General features: G+C 39.3%; 1 protein-coding gene across 1 annotated transcript in view; it reads right to left on the reverse strand.

The window, feature by feature from the left end:
- GSK3B (glycogen synthase kinase 3 beta) overlaps positions 1-12,844 on the reverse strand; it is a 157,600-nt gene that overhangs the window by 42,207 nt on the left and 102,549 nt on the right. The window contains 5 exon segments of the mRNA XM_054086228.1: positions 7,870-7,976; positions 9,773-9,903; positions 12,684-12,728; positions 12,730-12,756; positions 12,758-12,796. Of these exon segments, the coding sequence (XP_053942203.1) occupies positions 7,870-7,976; positions 9,773-9,903; positions 12,684-12,728; positions 12,730-12,756; positions 12,758-12,796 (349 nt within the window).

A 12,844-nucleotide genomic window follows, 5' to 3' on the forward strand; every position in this document is an offset into this window, starting at 1 on the left:
AGCACCATCACAACTCAAACCCCAGAGAATTTACCTCCTAAGGCCTGTTTCAACCTGAGACAATGCATACTGTTAGGGATCCTTATTCCCCTTGCGTATTTCAATTATGCCTCTGGGAAGCAGCACCCGCACACAGTGTCAGTTATGGCTAAAAGGTCTGTGAGAGGAAAACGTCTCTGACAGTTCTCTAAACAGTCTATTACCATGTTGTCACAACATCTGGAGACTGATGCAAAAAACCCAAAAAATTTAAAACAAAACCATCTTCGGGAAGGGATTCAAGATTGATAAAATAATCTGCAGGTTAGAACAGACTTTTCCTTTCTTGGGTTATGCAAAAATAATCCCTCCTCTTCTCAACAAAGATACGGCTAAATTGTAACATACAGTGGACACAAAGCACTGCTCATTACTGCAGCTTCAAAACACTCACCTCTAAGTCAAATGGATGCATTTTTACATAATGCCTCAGTACAAACATCGCATCAGGGTTTATCCTAAAAAGCAACTACATACAATGCATGCAGCAACAAGAAATAATCTGAAGTTTGAGTCCTGAATTCCAACAAGCAAACAAACTTGATTATGCTTTTTGTTCCTTCAATCACATTTAATAAAAACTGATATGGCCATCAAGGTGCTAAGGTCTCTTTTGGACAACAAAAGAAAGAGACATCACATAAAGAACAACTAATTGCATCCAACTGCTAAACAATGTCTCTCTGATAGCTCCTGTTGCTGGATCAACCCACACAATAAAAAGGAGGATAGAAAGAATCGCATTTATGTGATGCATACTGGGTTTACAGGAAATTATACAACAGTTTAACAGAGAGCACAGGTTTCATAAGAAGTATTGAAAATAGATTAAATGTACTATACAGTCAAGGTATTGTAACTTAAAAGCCTGTTTAAAGGCACCTTAAAGGGTTTGGAAAAGGCCAAGTCCTTTACACCGAGTATACAATACAAGTGGTACCCTAAAGCTATAATCATTACTTACAACTCCAATCCTTATTTTGCATTGAAAAAGAAACATTGTACGGCAAGGGAAAGTATTTGACAGAATATACACAAACTCAAACCTGACATGAGAGAAGTCAGCATTCACAACTTGCTACCTTTAAAAATTTCAAAACTACGCTAGCATGATTTTTTTTCAAATTAGACTGTGGCTCTTTAAAACTGTTTTAAATAACCTTCCGGTCTGGCTGCTCCATGAAGTTGGCTTTGTCCTGTTTTATGCTTTCCCAGTCTCCCTAAGTGCATCTGCATTCCACCAGCCAATTTCAGACAAGTCCGAAATGCAGAAGTTCCAAATCCATCTAGAAATTTTGTAGAAACAGTGGGGAGAACATGCATCTGTGTTACTGCTGAGAACAGGAGGGCTCAGTCCCTGCAGGATGCTCTGGCCTTGCTCCACTCCACTAAACTGCAGCTGCAAACAAGTTGAAGGATGCGAAGGTCCTTGCTCAAGCAAGAAAGCCAAGCAGAAACAGAAGATACATGACAAAACTGAGGGCATCGCAGGGGAAGAGAGGAGAAAAAGAAAGGGCATAGGTCATGAGGAGATAGCTGAGAAAGTCTGAGGAATACTTGCTGTATTCCAGATGGGTTTAATCCCTCAATTATACAATAAATCCGTTGGAAACCTATGTAGCTCTTCCCCATGCAGTGAAATCTTCCAACTAGGGCAATTTAATGCCTTGTTAAAAGTCTATTTAAGTTTTCCTTGCTAATGCTTTAAACACATGCTGAAATAAGCTACAGGCATTCCAAAATCCCAACTTTTTTTCCAGGAGCACAATTTCACCAACTTACAAACGAGGACCTCGGCAACATTCCCAGGGCAAGGAAGTGAACAAACCTTTGAAGCATCCTCAGTGAATTCCAGAGAGCAGAGGCTAACTTCAGCAGCTCCAAGCAGAGATGGCAACAAAACACAATTTACACAGGGGTTTACACAGCTCTGGCGAGCTAGGTACAATAAGGAAGAAACTGGGAAATTTCAGCTCTGCTGAAACTCTATGAAATTTATGCCATCAATTTTAACAGGACTAAAATTTGGCTTCAGGATGGTTTCCGTCCTCCACCTCTTTGAATTTAGCATTTTAAAATTTATCTCCAAAATTTGGATGGCAATGTTTTTCCTCAAGTCTGAAGTAACAATGTACTAAATTCTGTATTTAAAGACGTTACTTTATAGAAGTGATAAGGAAGTTAATATTAGTTTTTGATAGCTCCTTCCCAGACAATTTTCTGCCTTAGCACAGTCACAGCTAACTATTATAGTTTAATAATCTTTCAGAGAAAGCTTGCAGTGTTACTGCCCGCATGGGAGAAGCATTTTCTGAACTATTTATTTTTAATACATGTGATTTAATTAAGGCAAAATACAACTATCATTCACATGCTTTAAACTAGTTAATAGGCAAGCTAAGGGAGAACTTTAACAGAAAACAAGAACCAAGTCAACAAATCATTCTTATGCCAAACTAGTCCGGGCAATGTGAAATTTTAGGAGAAAACACCGAAAGCTATTAAGTTTATGTAGAAGAAAGTAGGCAAGGCTACTTTCTTCACACATTTTGTGAAATGCAGTCTAAACAATATGGACAGTAAATGCTACTGCCAGCCAAAGGCATCCTTCAAACAAACTTATTTCAAACAGCTATCACACATTATAATAGTAGCTAAAGCCGTATCTTCTGTAGACTGAAGAACCCTTAGACAATAATCATCATCATGTGAACTACCTGCACTAACTTAAGCACACAAATATTCATACAGGCTCTTATACCACAAAATTTATCTTAAGTTTCTATTACTTTATTGGTCTTCACAGTTGTTAGGTGGACATTAACTCGTTTAATAATATCATCTGTATAATTCCCTTGCTTTTGAATGCCATTCCAGCATTAGAGAAGGCAGAAAAAGGAAAATTTCTCTTTAGTCCAGGAAAAGCCATCTGGCAGGACAACCTGCACCCTTCAGTTTTAGTTCTACAAGTGCATAATTACCATTTCCAGTTGTCGGCAACAGGATACTCTGTTGACCAATTTCATTTTTGTAATCTCAAACTCTGCCTTTCCAAGCTGAGAAGCTGGCCACCTTCTTCACAGCATAAGCACCACCCACTGTATTACATCCCAGCTCCTCTAACTTGTTATTTGGTGGACATGAATTAAAAATCAAAGGTTGAGCCTGCTCTCAATCCACTCAGCACAAATTAAGAACTTTCCCTTATCTGACCCTTCTGGGGCACTTTCCCACCTCTGTCTACTCATTTCTGCCCCACTATCCACGTTGGAGGCGACTACTAAAACTTGCTGCTCTGGGAACTGTGGAAACTATCTAGCAGGGAAGAAAGCAGAAGTCAGAAAAGCAGGCCTAGGAAGTCTTAAAATCAGCAGCTTCTAGTTGCCAAATGCCAAAGCACAAAATGTTCTTCACTACTGCTTGTTTGGAACACTTTTTGGGATGTCAGAAGAGGAGCAACATTCTGGATTATAGGCATGTGTGCTGTGTTGGTACAAGTTTTGCACATCAGCCCACCACCGATCCACGTATTTTGGAGGCAAAGTCAGGCTGAAACTTGGAATGCTTGGAAAGCCACACTTGTTCCTGGACTTGGAACAAAAGCTAAACATAGGCATCTCTATTATTCTGCAAGAAAGAGATGAAGCTACAACGACAGGTGATAGAAAAACTTCAGTAAATTAACGCCTGTGCTTATTTTCAGCATTGGAAGTTGCCATCCATGATAGAAGCCATACCTTTTCACTATTTGGCAATGGATTTGAGACACACCTCATGATGGTTCTTACCCAAAATCTCAGACAACCTGACTACGCACACCTCCAAAGGAGCTTCTGCTCCAGACTGCTGAGATGAAATACTCTCCCCCTCCATCTTAGCACTCACTAGGGAAGTGGTACTTATTTTTGGACACCCCAAGAGAAGCCAGCAGTACAGCCATGCAGATCAATCTTTCCCTGCCAGTGGCTATAAATGTTCCCTCTGGAAGGCTCTCAATTCCTGCCAGCACTGTGACAGAGTAAACACACTGGGACTTTGTTATCCAGAACCGCAACGTTCTGGTTAGCCCTCCACTGGCCCAACCTAGTAAAAAAAAAAAATGCACGTTCTGGGGATAAAGCTTAACTGCACGACTTCTTTCCACACAAGAGGATCATATAGCAACAGAAACTTCTGCATACTTCCCTGCTCCAGTGTCTCTGTTCGTCCCAGGATGTTGCAGGGAAACATGGGCAGCCGTCCCACAGTTTTTGACTAGGCAGCAGCACCCAGATGACCAGCACAGCCAGTGGTGTGCTAGCAACATACTCTAGGATGGTGTAACACACACAGACCTGCTTCAGCCAAAACATCGCCAAGGGATAGCTGAAGGGCTTGGTTTCCAAAAAGATTCCTGCAGATCAGCTGCAGGAATAAAAATACATGCCATTCCCAGCAAGCCTTAGGAACATGCACACACTTGCAGAACTCATAGTCAAAGGTGCAGGAAGGCCCAAATAATATGAGCTATGAAGGCAACCAAGCGACATGAACGCTTGGGCTCTACCACTGAAAAATCCCTTAAAGTTGTAATGTAAGCAGATGACAGAACTATTACAGGACTGGATTTGTAACTATTCGGCAACAGCAATTAGTTAAAAACTTGAACAGGTTATTTCCCTTGTCATTATTTTAAATAATATCCCAGGTCTGCTGGATGACACACAGAGGCATTAACTACAGTAAGCGTGTTTTGCTGCTACCCTTACCATCGTATATACTTATACACAGCGCTAACGTAGTACTTTTGTAAAGTGCAATGAACACTATCCTCTGCTGTGAGTTATTTTTAAAGGAACCTTTTGGGTTAGAATTTAAGTCACGCACTTTGATAAAATCATCAAGAACCTAGATGTTAAAAGGTGGTTTAAAATTCCTTTATGACATCCAGGATGAAAAGACACATCCTGGAACCAACATTAGTTCCTTATACATTGAAGAGCAAGTAATGCTGCAAGGAAATATTCATGTGCTAAAAGACAACCTAGACGAAGCTAGACAGCCTGATGCAATTCCTGGTTACGCTAAACAAGATGACTAACTACTGCAACGGCCACTATCCAGGCTGCCTGTACTGTCGGTCTTGAGCCACCACAGAGTCACTGTCTAGGCTTAAAAAACACTTCTAGCTCAGAAATACTTTCAATAATTACCATACTGCAGTGTGTAACAATCATAAGCCCTGCAGTAACATTAGCAAACCACAAAAAAACCTTGGGAAAACAGCTGGATGACTCACAGATAACATACACAAACGTTGTACTTAGAAATTTGCGGGTTCATATTCTTCACCAATTTTATTTTTAATGCAGTTTTAAGACAGTATATTTAAACAGAAGAGAGAAGACCGCTACCCTGCATTTAAGCTCAGTTGTTGTTACCAGACACACACAAGTATATTCTTACATATAGAAAAAGACTCCATAGCAGGGAAAGGCTGTTGTGCTAACAACTCAGAAGAAAGTAAGAACTAGAAAACACAGTCACGTCCACATTAAAAACTAAAGGTTTAAAATGCAGGATTACAATGCTAAAGCATTTAACAGTTTCCTGTACTTTGAGCTATGGATAAAGTACTAATAATTAAGTGTTTCTTCCTCTCCATCTCTTCTAAAGAAATTTATTTGTGCTTTTTGGCTGGTGTACAAATACCGCTGGTTGAGTTTGGATGAGAAATCCTATGCAAAACAGAAGAGCGCTGTTGCTGCCTATGTAGCAAGAACTAAAGAATATCCTGGTATTTACCACCACTGGGAAAAACAGCATCGCAAAATTAAACTCCTAGAATTTCTAACATATTGCAGAACACTGAGAACTGCAAAATCAGTTTATAAAAGCATTTTTAATTTTTATTATTTTTTAGCTGCCAAACAAAAAGATTTTATGGAAACTGGAGGGGAGGTAAGACAAGAAGGAAGAAATATTTGTCGAGCTTCATTTTCAAGCTATTCTGTGCAAGTTTCAGAGAAGAGGCTTCGGGGGACAGTTTCTTTTTTGAGAGAGGGGGCACAATAAAGTCTGAACAACAACAAGTGAAATTCATGATGGCTTTGGCAAGTGGAAAATGGGCTCCTCTCTTTAGATTGGTATTTTTATTAGAATTACTTTAGAGACCAGCAGATAAGAAAACAAAGTGGAAAGAGCAACTTTAAAAAGGTTTTCTGCAGAAAAGTGCAAGACTGAAGTCATTGTATAGTTGCAGCAAGAAACATTTCACAGGCTTATCTATAAAGCAGACTCTTCTGGCAACACCTAAAATACTTGTTTTATGCAGTTATCCTCTGGAACAAGTTGTCTCAGTGGACTCTGATAACGCAGCTGAGCCAATCTATTAGCTTTCAGCTGGCAAAAAGATGTCAAGCAGGATCAGCTGCCTTCCTCTCACATGTGAGCTCCCAGCACTTTGCTTTCACCTGGGTTCTGCTGCTTATCAGACTACACAGTAATGTTGATCCAGTTCACTGATGTAGCACAAAGTTAACCCAACCAAAATAAAAGTCTCTTGTCAACTGAAGCTGAATTGGGGTAGTAAACCATGAGATCCAGGGGATCTGGGGCAAGAAAGTAGGGCTAGGGATGCCACTTTTGAGAGAAGCTACCCGTTAAATAAGTTTTGCCTTTTTATCTTTATTATGACATTACTTTCCCCAAACTTCTTATGGTTCTGCCTCCTTTTTCTACCGAGGAGATATGAAAGTGTTGCTGAAGAATAACCAATAGAAAAAAAAATAGTGAGAGCAAGTCTCTAGGAGCACTTCTTTTTTCAAAGATCTGCAGAGATGAAATGAGCCAGTCAGCCATTAACACCAGGTAGAACATACTAACTTTAAACATACTTTTAACTGGTTACAAACATATTCTGCCAAGATCTGATCATGGTCTCCAAATCCTTTTGAACATACTAAACCTTGTTTATGTGGTTCAAGTCCAAAAACAAGGTAAAAAGCTTAGAACAACACTGGGGAACCCGAGACCCAAGTCTTGTCTCTTTAGCACTAGCACTCAGAGGGAGCCCAGGGAATACCTTGACTAAAAAGAAACAAAATGCTCACGAGCCAACACAGTGCTGTTTATTTTTATGACTTTTCATTTGGTTGTTCACATTTAGGACTCCACTATAAAAGAATCCTGCTATTCCCTGTCCTCCAGCTTCCCTAACATTTCCATTACACAGTTACATGCTGGGTATTAGAAGGAAGTCTTCTTCGTGTTCAAAATTAATGACTGAAGGACAGCAAAAGTTAACAGAATAAGTCGAATCAGAAAGTCCGCTACACACAATTTATTGAAAATCTCAGGAGAGTTTAAATCCAATTATTTGGCCGAATTTTCCTTCCCAGTAAAAACTCTTTACTTGAAGCCAAGTACATAAGTTACACAACTTTTTGTTTCTAAACCACTGCATATCAAAAGCAACATCTGATATTTCTACAGTTACTTCAAGTTGTCAAAATGTTTTTCTGGCTTGAGATCTCATACCTACTTTTAAACTACATGGCAAAATTACTTGGATTTTTTTGTTTGAAATCAGATTTCCCTACATACATTAAAAAAGCCCCTTTCCTAATGTAATTGACACTGATATCTCTAAAGGCATATATCTCTAAAGGCATAGAAATCACAGCAGCCGTCTATAAAATGTGTGTATTTTGTTCATAAGTAGCCCCTGACAATTTGCAATAAAATTGTGCCTCTGGAGGTTACATCCAAGATGTCTGGAAACCTTTACCCTTAACTATAGAATAAAAACTCAAGGAGTTGGTGTAGATTCCAACAAATACGCACACATACCTATACTGGAGGTATAATCGGTGGCTCCAAAGATCAACTCTGGCGCCCTGTAGTACCGAGAGCAGATGTATGAGACATTAGGTTCTCCACGAACCAGTTGTTTTGCACTGCAAAGGAAACAAAAGAATAATCTTTCAGTAATGAATAGTTTTACAATATTGCAGCTCAGACCAACATTAAGCTTTGTCGCTTACTCTTCACCCACTCCCAATTTCTAAATGCTGCAGTACATGTTCTGTACTGATGGAAGCTGCAGACACAATGACTTAGCACGAAATCAAGCAGCTACCTTATACTGGACATAGCAAAGGAAATTCTGACTACAATCAAGGTAATAAACAGGGTCAGATTTCCGGCTAGCAGTTGTCTTTGCCAGGTAGAAAGTTTTGTTTACGAACAAAAAAAGGACAAAATACAGTTCAGTCAAATGTAGTTACTTTTTAAGGTACAAATGCTCTGGATACTCCCAGAACTGAGAGGTTTGAGATGGTTTTTTGGTTTTTTTTAAATTTCAATCAGACTATTCTGGCTCTGCTGTTTAACAGAGAGTGGTATGAGGCAAAAGTGCATGAGGAAGCAAAAGGGGCACGAGGAGACAAACGGAAAAAATCTTTGCCATTGGTGTCACATGTTAATGGCCCATGATTAACGTGAAGGCTTCACATATACTGCAAGAGATCAGCTTCAAAGAATCTAACCTACAGTATTGCACCTAACACTACCTTTGGAAGACTCTAAGAAAATAAAGGAACAGAAGAGTGTGATACTTTTGAAACATGTTTATGAACATACACTTTTTTCTTAATTAACACTAAGTGTTAGATGGAAAGGAGCTAGAAGACAAAACCAGCCTTTCAGAAAGACGCAGCACCAGACCCAGTACAGTGGCAAACATGCCAAATCCAGAAACTCTTCTGAGCCTACAGGGAAGAAGGATTTCCACCACCAATTCAGTTTGTTTTAAAAAGTCTCATGTTTTTTGTTTGTTTGTTTGTTTTTTAATATATATATATATAAACTACAATTCATTCCCACTGTTAACACAGAGAAGTACCACTTTTTTAAGCATTGTTACTTTTGAGTTTCAGTGCGATTCCCATCTTGCCCCAACACTGATGAGGTAGAGCTGAGAAGGAGACTCTCAAGCACTGCTTGAATAACCATCATCTGACATTCCTACTCACTACAGGCAAACAACAGCAGCTTCCGTGACCTCTCGTATATACGTCCTAACTATTTCAGTCCGTAAAGTTATAGCACAATCTAAAAACTATACTCCTGGAGAGAAATCTGTCTCCTGTCTCAGTGTGGATTCCCAGAATTTCTGTACCAGTTCTAAGATGGGAGCTGGACTCTACCAGCGATTCACTTTAATACATACTGGAAATAAATGTGCCATTGCAAACTAGGACACAGATGTCCACTATTTAAGAGCTGGAAGTGTTGCTTCTGATCTTTAAATCAGTATTTGAAATCTTAAGTGGACTGGTGTACATACAAGTAGACTAATAAAGGTGACATTAGCCTTTTTAGGTTACTATGCCACTGCACCCATCCTCTCTTCCCCTAACACATTTCGGCCTAATATCTGGTTGTGGTTTTCCATTACACAGTATTTTCCCTATGTGATGGTGTATTTATTTTATTTTTCTAATATCTGCACAAATAACAGGCTTGAACTTTAATTCCCTCCCTCCTAATACACTTTTCCAGGTCTTTCTCTCCACCCCCACCAGACCAATGAACTCATTTCAAGAGGAAAACAGAATAGCAGTAATTTCTCTTCCAAAACTAGAAATGAAGACCTTCTGAGGAATACATAGGATTTCTTAGCAAAGTTGCAGCCAGGTTCACTGCGATGGAAGGTCTTTTTCACTAGGTTTCAAGCCAAAGATCTACTTACCTTCCGAAGTCACAGAGTTTTAGAACAGCTGTATCAGGATCCAGCAAGAGGTTCTGTGGTTTTATATCCCGGTGACAGATCCCAAAGGAATGGATATAGGCTAAACTCCGGAACAGCTGATACATGTACAACTGGAACACAGAAATAACGTGTAAGGCACACTTTCCAAGTAAAAACAAAAAAAGGAGTAAACAATTAACACAAAATCTTATTAGGAGACAAACAGTATAACTCCAAAAAGATCCTACTGAATGCATGTTACTGCTATGAAGATGGGCAAGGTACTTGCGTACCAAGCCCACTTGCCCTTTGTCACATATCCACATATGTAGTTCAAATTTGTTCATTTGACCTTTCAAAAATGAGCACAAATGAAGAAGAAATTGTGTCAGCTTTCCAGTATTCATAAACAATAGTCTTCATAAAAAAGTAGTATTCCAGGTTATTAAAAAATAAAAAAACCCCGAACTACTAAAAAAACTGCCCTGCCAAGAAATTCCTTTAGTTGATGAAGTTATTAACAACATATTAAATGCTGTCCAAGGACTCTGGTAAGGCTTCAGCCTGTCACTTCAGTGAATCTCCTAGTTTCTCTTGGTGAGGGGACAGACTCATTTTGATTGCAAATCCGTGGGCAAAACGAGAAGGCAAATAAAAATAACTGTTAAGAATAGTTTTATGCAAGGCACAGCAAACAAGTATTCTGAGGAGTTTTCTCCGGGTCCTTTCCAAGGCTGGCTAACCCCTTAGTAGGGAGGAATACAGCAAGGGGAGACGTTATGAAGCCAAGGGCTTTGCAAGGCAAGGGGAGGATTGTCCAGCTGCTGGAGCTACACCCATCTGGCTAGGGAGAATAAAGAGCCGCTGGATACAACTCGGGCTTTATAGCAAAACAGTCAAAGACATGGGAAGTACCGTCTCAAGGCTGACAACAATCTGCAGGATTATTTGTTATCTTTGTTGCGTCCTTTGCAAGGTTTCATCTAAAATCAAACTACAGGCAGGACATTGTACTGGAGATGCATCACCCTGCTTTCCCAAGCACATTCTCCACAGTTCTCCCTTAACAGTCTGTAAAACTGGGTGCAATTACTAGATGTTGGTATCAGGTCATGTTTGCTTCACTTTCACCACTATCTCTGTCTTTACAATCTCTCCCTTGTTTTTTGTCGTTTATTTGAGGTGGAAGGCAGGAGTGGGAGGAGAATCGCCTGAATTTTGGCTTCAGCACTTCAGTTTTAATATTTCTCAAAACCACAACTCTGCACAAAGAAAAGCAAACAAACGTGTTTTCTGAATTGCCTGTTCTAGACATGTTAAGTATGCATTGTGCAAGTGTATTGCAAAATAATCCAAAAGATTACTCCAATTTGATGAGTCAAGTCAACACATGCGGGATTTAGAAAGTATGCCTTTCATCTCCACACAGCAAACCCCAAATTTCCAAGAATTTCTTACAGCATGTTAGAAGTTACAAATAAAAATTAACAAAGGGATTACTAGATAAGCTTTCTTGGGGTTCTTTAACAGTTTCTTTGTTGCCTAGGTATCAATCAGAAGTAAACAAACAGGTATGACCTGACCTTTGTGTAGCCAAGATGTCTGGAAAACTGCAAAAGTTTTAATGACATCAAGGTAATGTGATCTTTTTAAATACAGCATGATGAGAAAGGCTTAGCCCGCCAGAAAAATAAGAATAGCCTTCTAGGCTACCTGGAATGGGAAGTCTCAAGTATCCAGCAAGACCAAAGAGCTGAAGAAGAATTTTCTCTCAAAGTAAAAGTAAGGACAATTTTTCCCCAAGTCCTCATAATGATAAGCAATTAGGACAAGAATACTGAAAACATATATCAACAATTTATCAAAAGCTAAGCTAACAATTTGGGGAGATCATATAACCTGAAGACACACTGTTCCACCAAACAGACCAAACAGAGTGACCTTGTAGCAGAAATTCTTACTGAGGATAAGATTCTGTGCTTTCTTAAAACCAGGCACCAGTATTGTCTATTGCAGACACATGGTGTTTACAATTATGCATATACAGTTTCTGGCACAACACTTTGTTATTGGAATATTTACTATTTCTAGCTTTCCTCTTTGTAACTTTCATCTTTTAATCAAATTTAAAGATTTTCTTAAGCCCACCCTCATGTTAAGCACTACACTTCAGAGAGGAGCCTGGAGAAATCAATGCAGATCAGAAGTATTTGTTGCTATTTTCCATTTAAAGGTACCTGGATGGCATTGTAACAAGTTAATGCCACATGAAAACATGGACTAGCATGTGGATTGTGGTCACCATAACACGGGACCACAAGACTCAAATGAGTACCATGTCTGACAAAGAAAAAAAAAAAGTTCTAACATTTTAACCACTTTGTAAAAGATGACAAAAAGATGCAGGCAACTGAAGTGAGGTTTGAGGCTACAATGTGCATACAAACATTTACTCCATGCAAGCCTTCAAGACGAGAGTCAGTGAGCTCCAAGTGGGGACAAAAAGATGCTTTTTATGCCCATAACAGAAGCATATGAACTCTTAGTCACTATTCCAAGAAAAGGAGAAGATAACAGATACGAGGACACAACTCTTCCCGACATCCTCTTTGGAGTTTCCATCACCTCAGGAAACTGAAGCTGCTAGTCTGCTTGCTGTTAGTCTCTAAGCTGCGTAAAATCCAAACACTCCCTCGCACTTGGTCTCCTCCATCCATTCCAATCTTTTATAAAGCAAAAATTGGGGAGTGCTTCCTTTAAGCCTCTCGCTTCTACTGTTCCTTCAGCATAAAAAATAACCATTTGACTTTTTTTTTTTCTTGCTTGAGATGTATGCACTCCTAAAAACTTCAGGAGGAGGGATCTACCCCTATAATATCCTTTCATCCAACTCCATCTACCAGTTACTACCCTTGACATAAATCATAGGGAGTGTCTGTTTGGCCCGACTATAATGTCCTGGCAACTCTGTATACTGTTTCAGGAAACATAGTCCAGCACCAAGTTGAGGTACACCTCATCCTTCTGACAGAACAAAAGATAAGGAAAAAAAAAAAAATCTAGCAACAGATT

Source organism: Cuculus canorus, chromosome 1 (genome assembly GCF_017976375.1).
Source record: "Cuculus canorus isolate bCucCan1 chromosome 1, bCucCan1.pri, whole genome shotgun sequence".
NCBI classification, from domain to species: domain Eukaryota; kingdom Metazoa; phylum Chordata; class Aves; order Cuculiformes; family Cuculidae; genus Cuculus; species Cuculus canorus.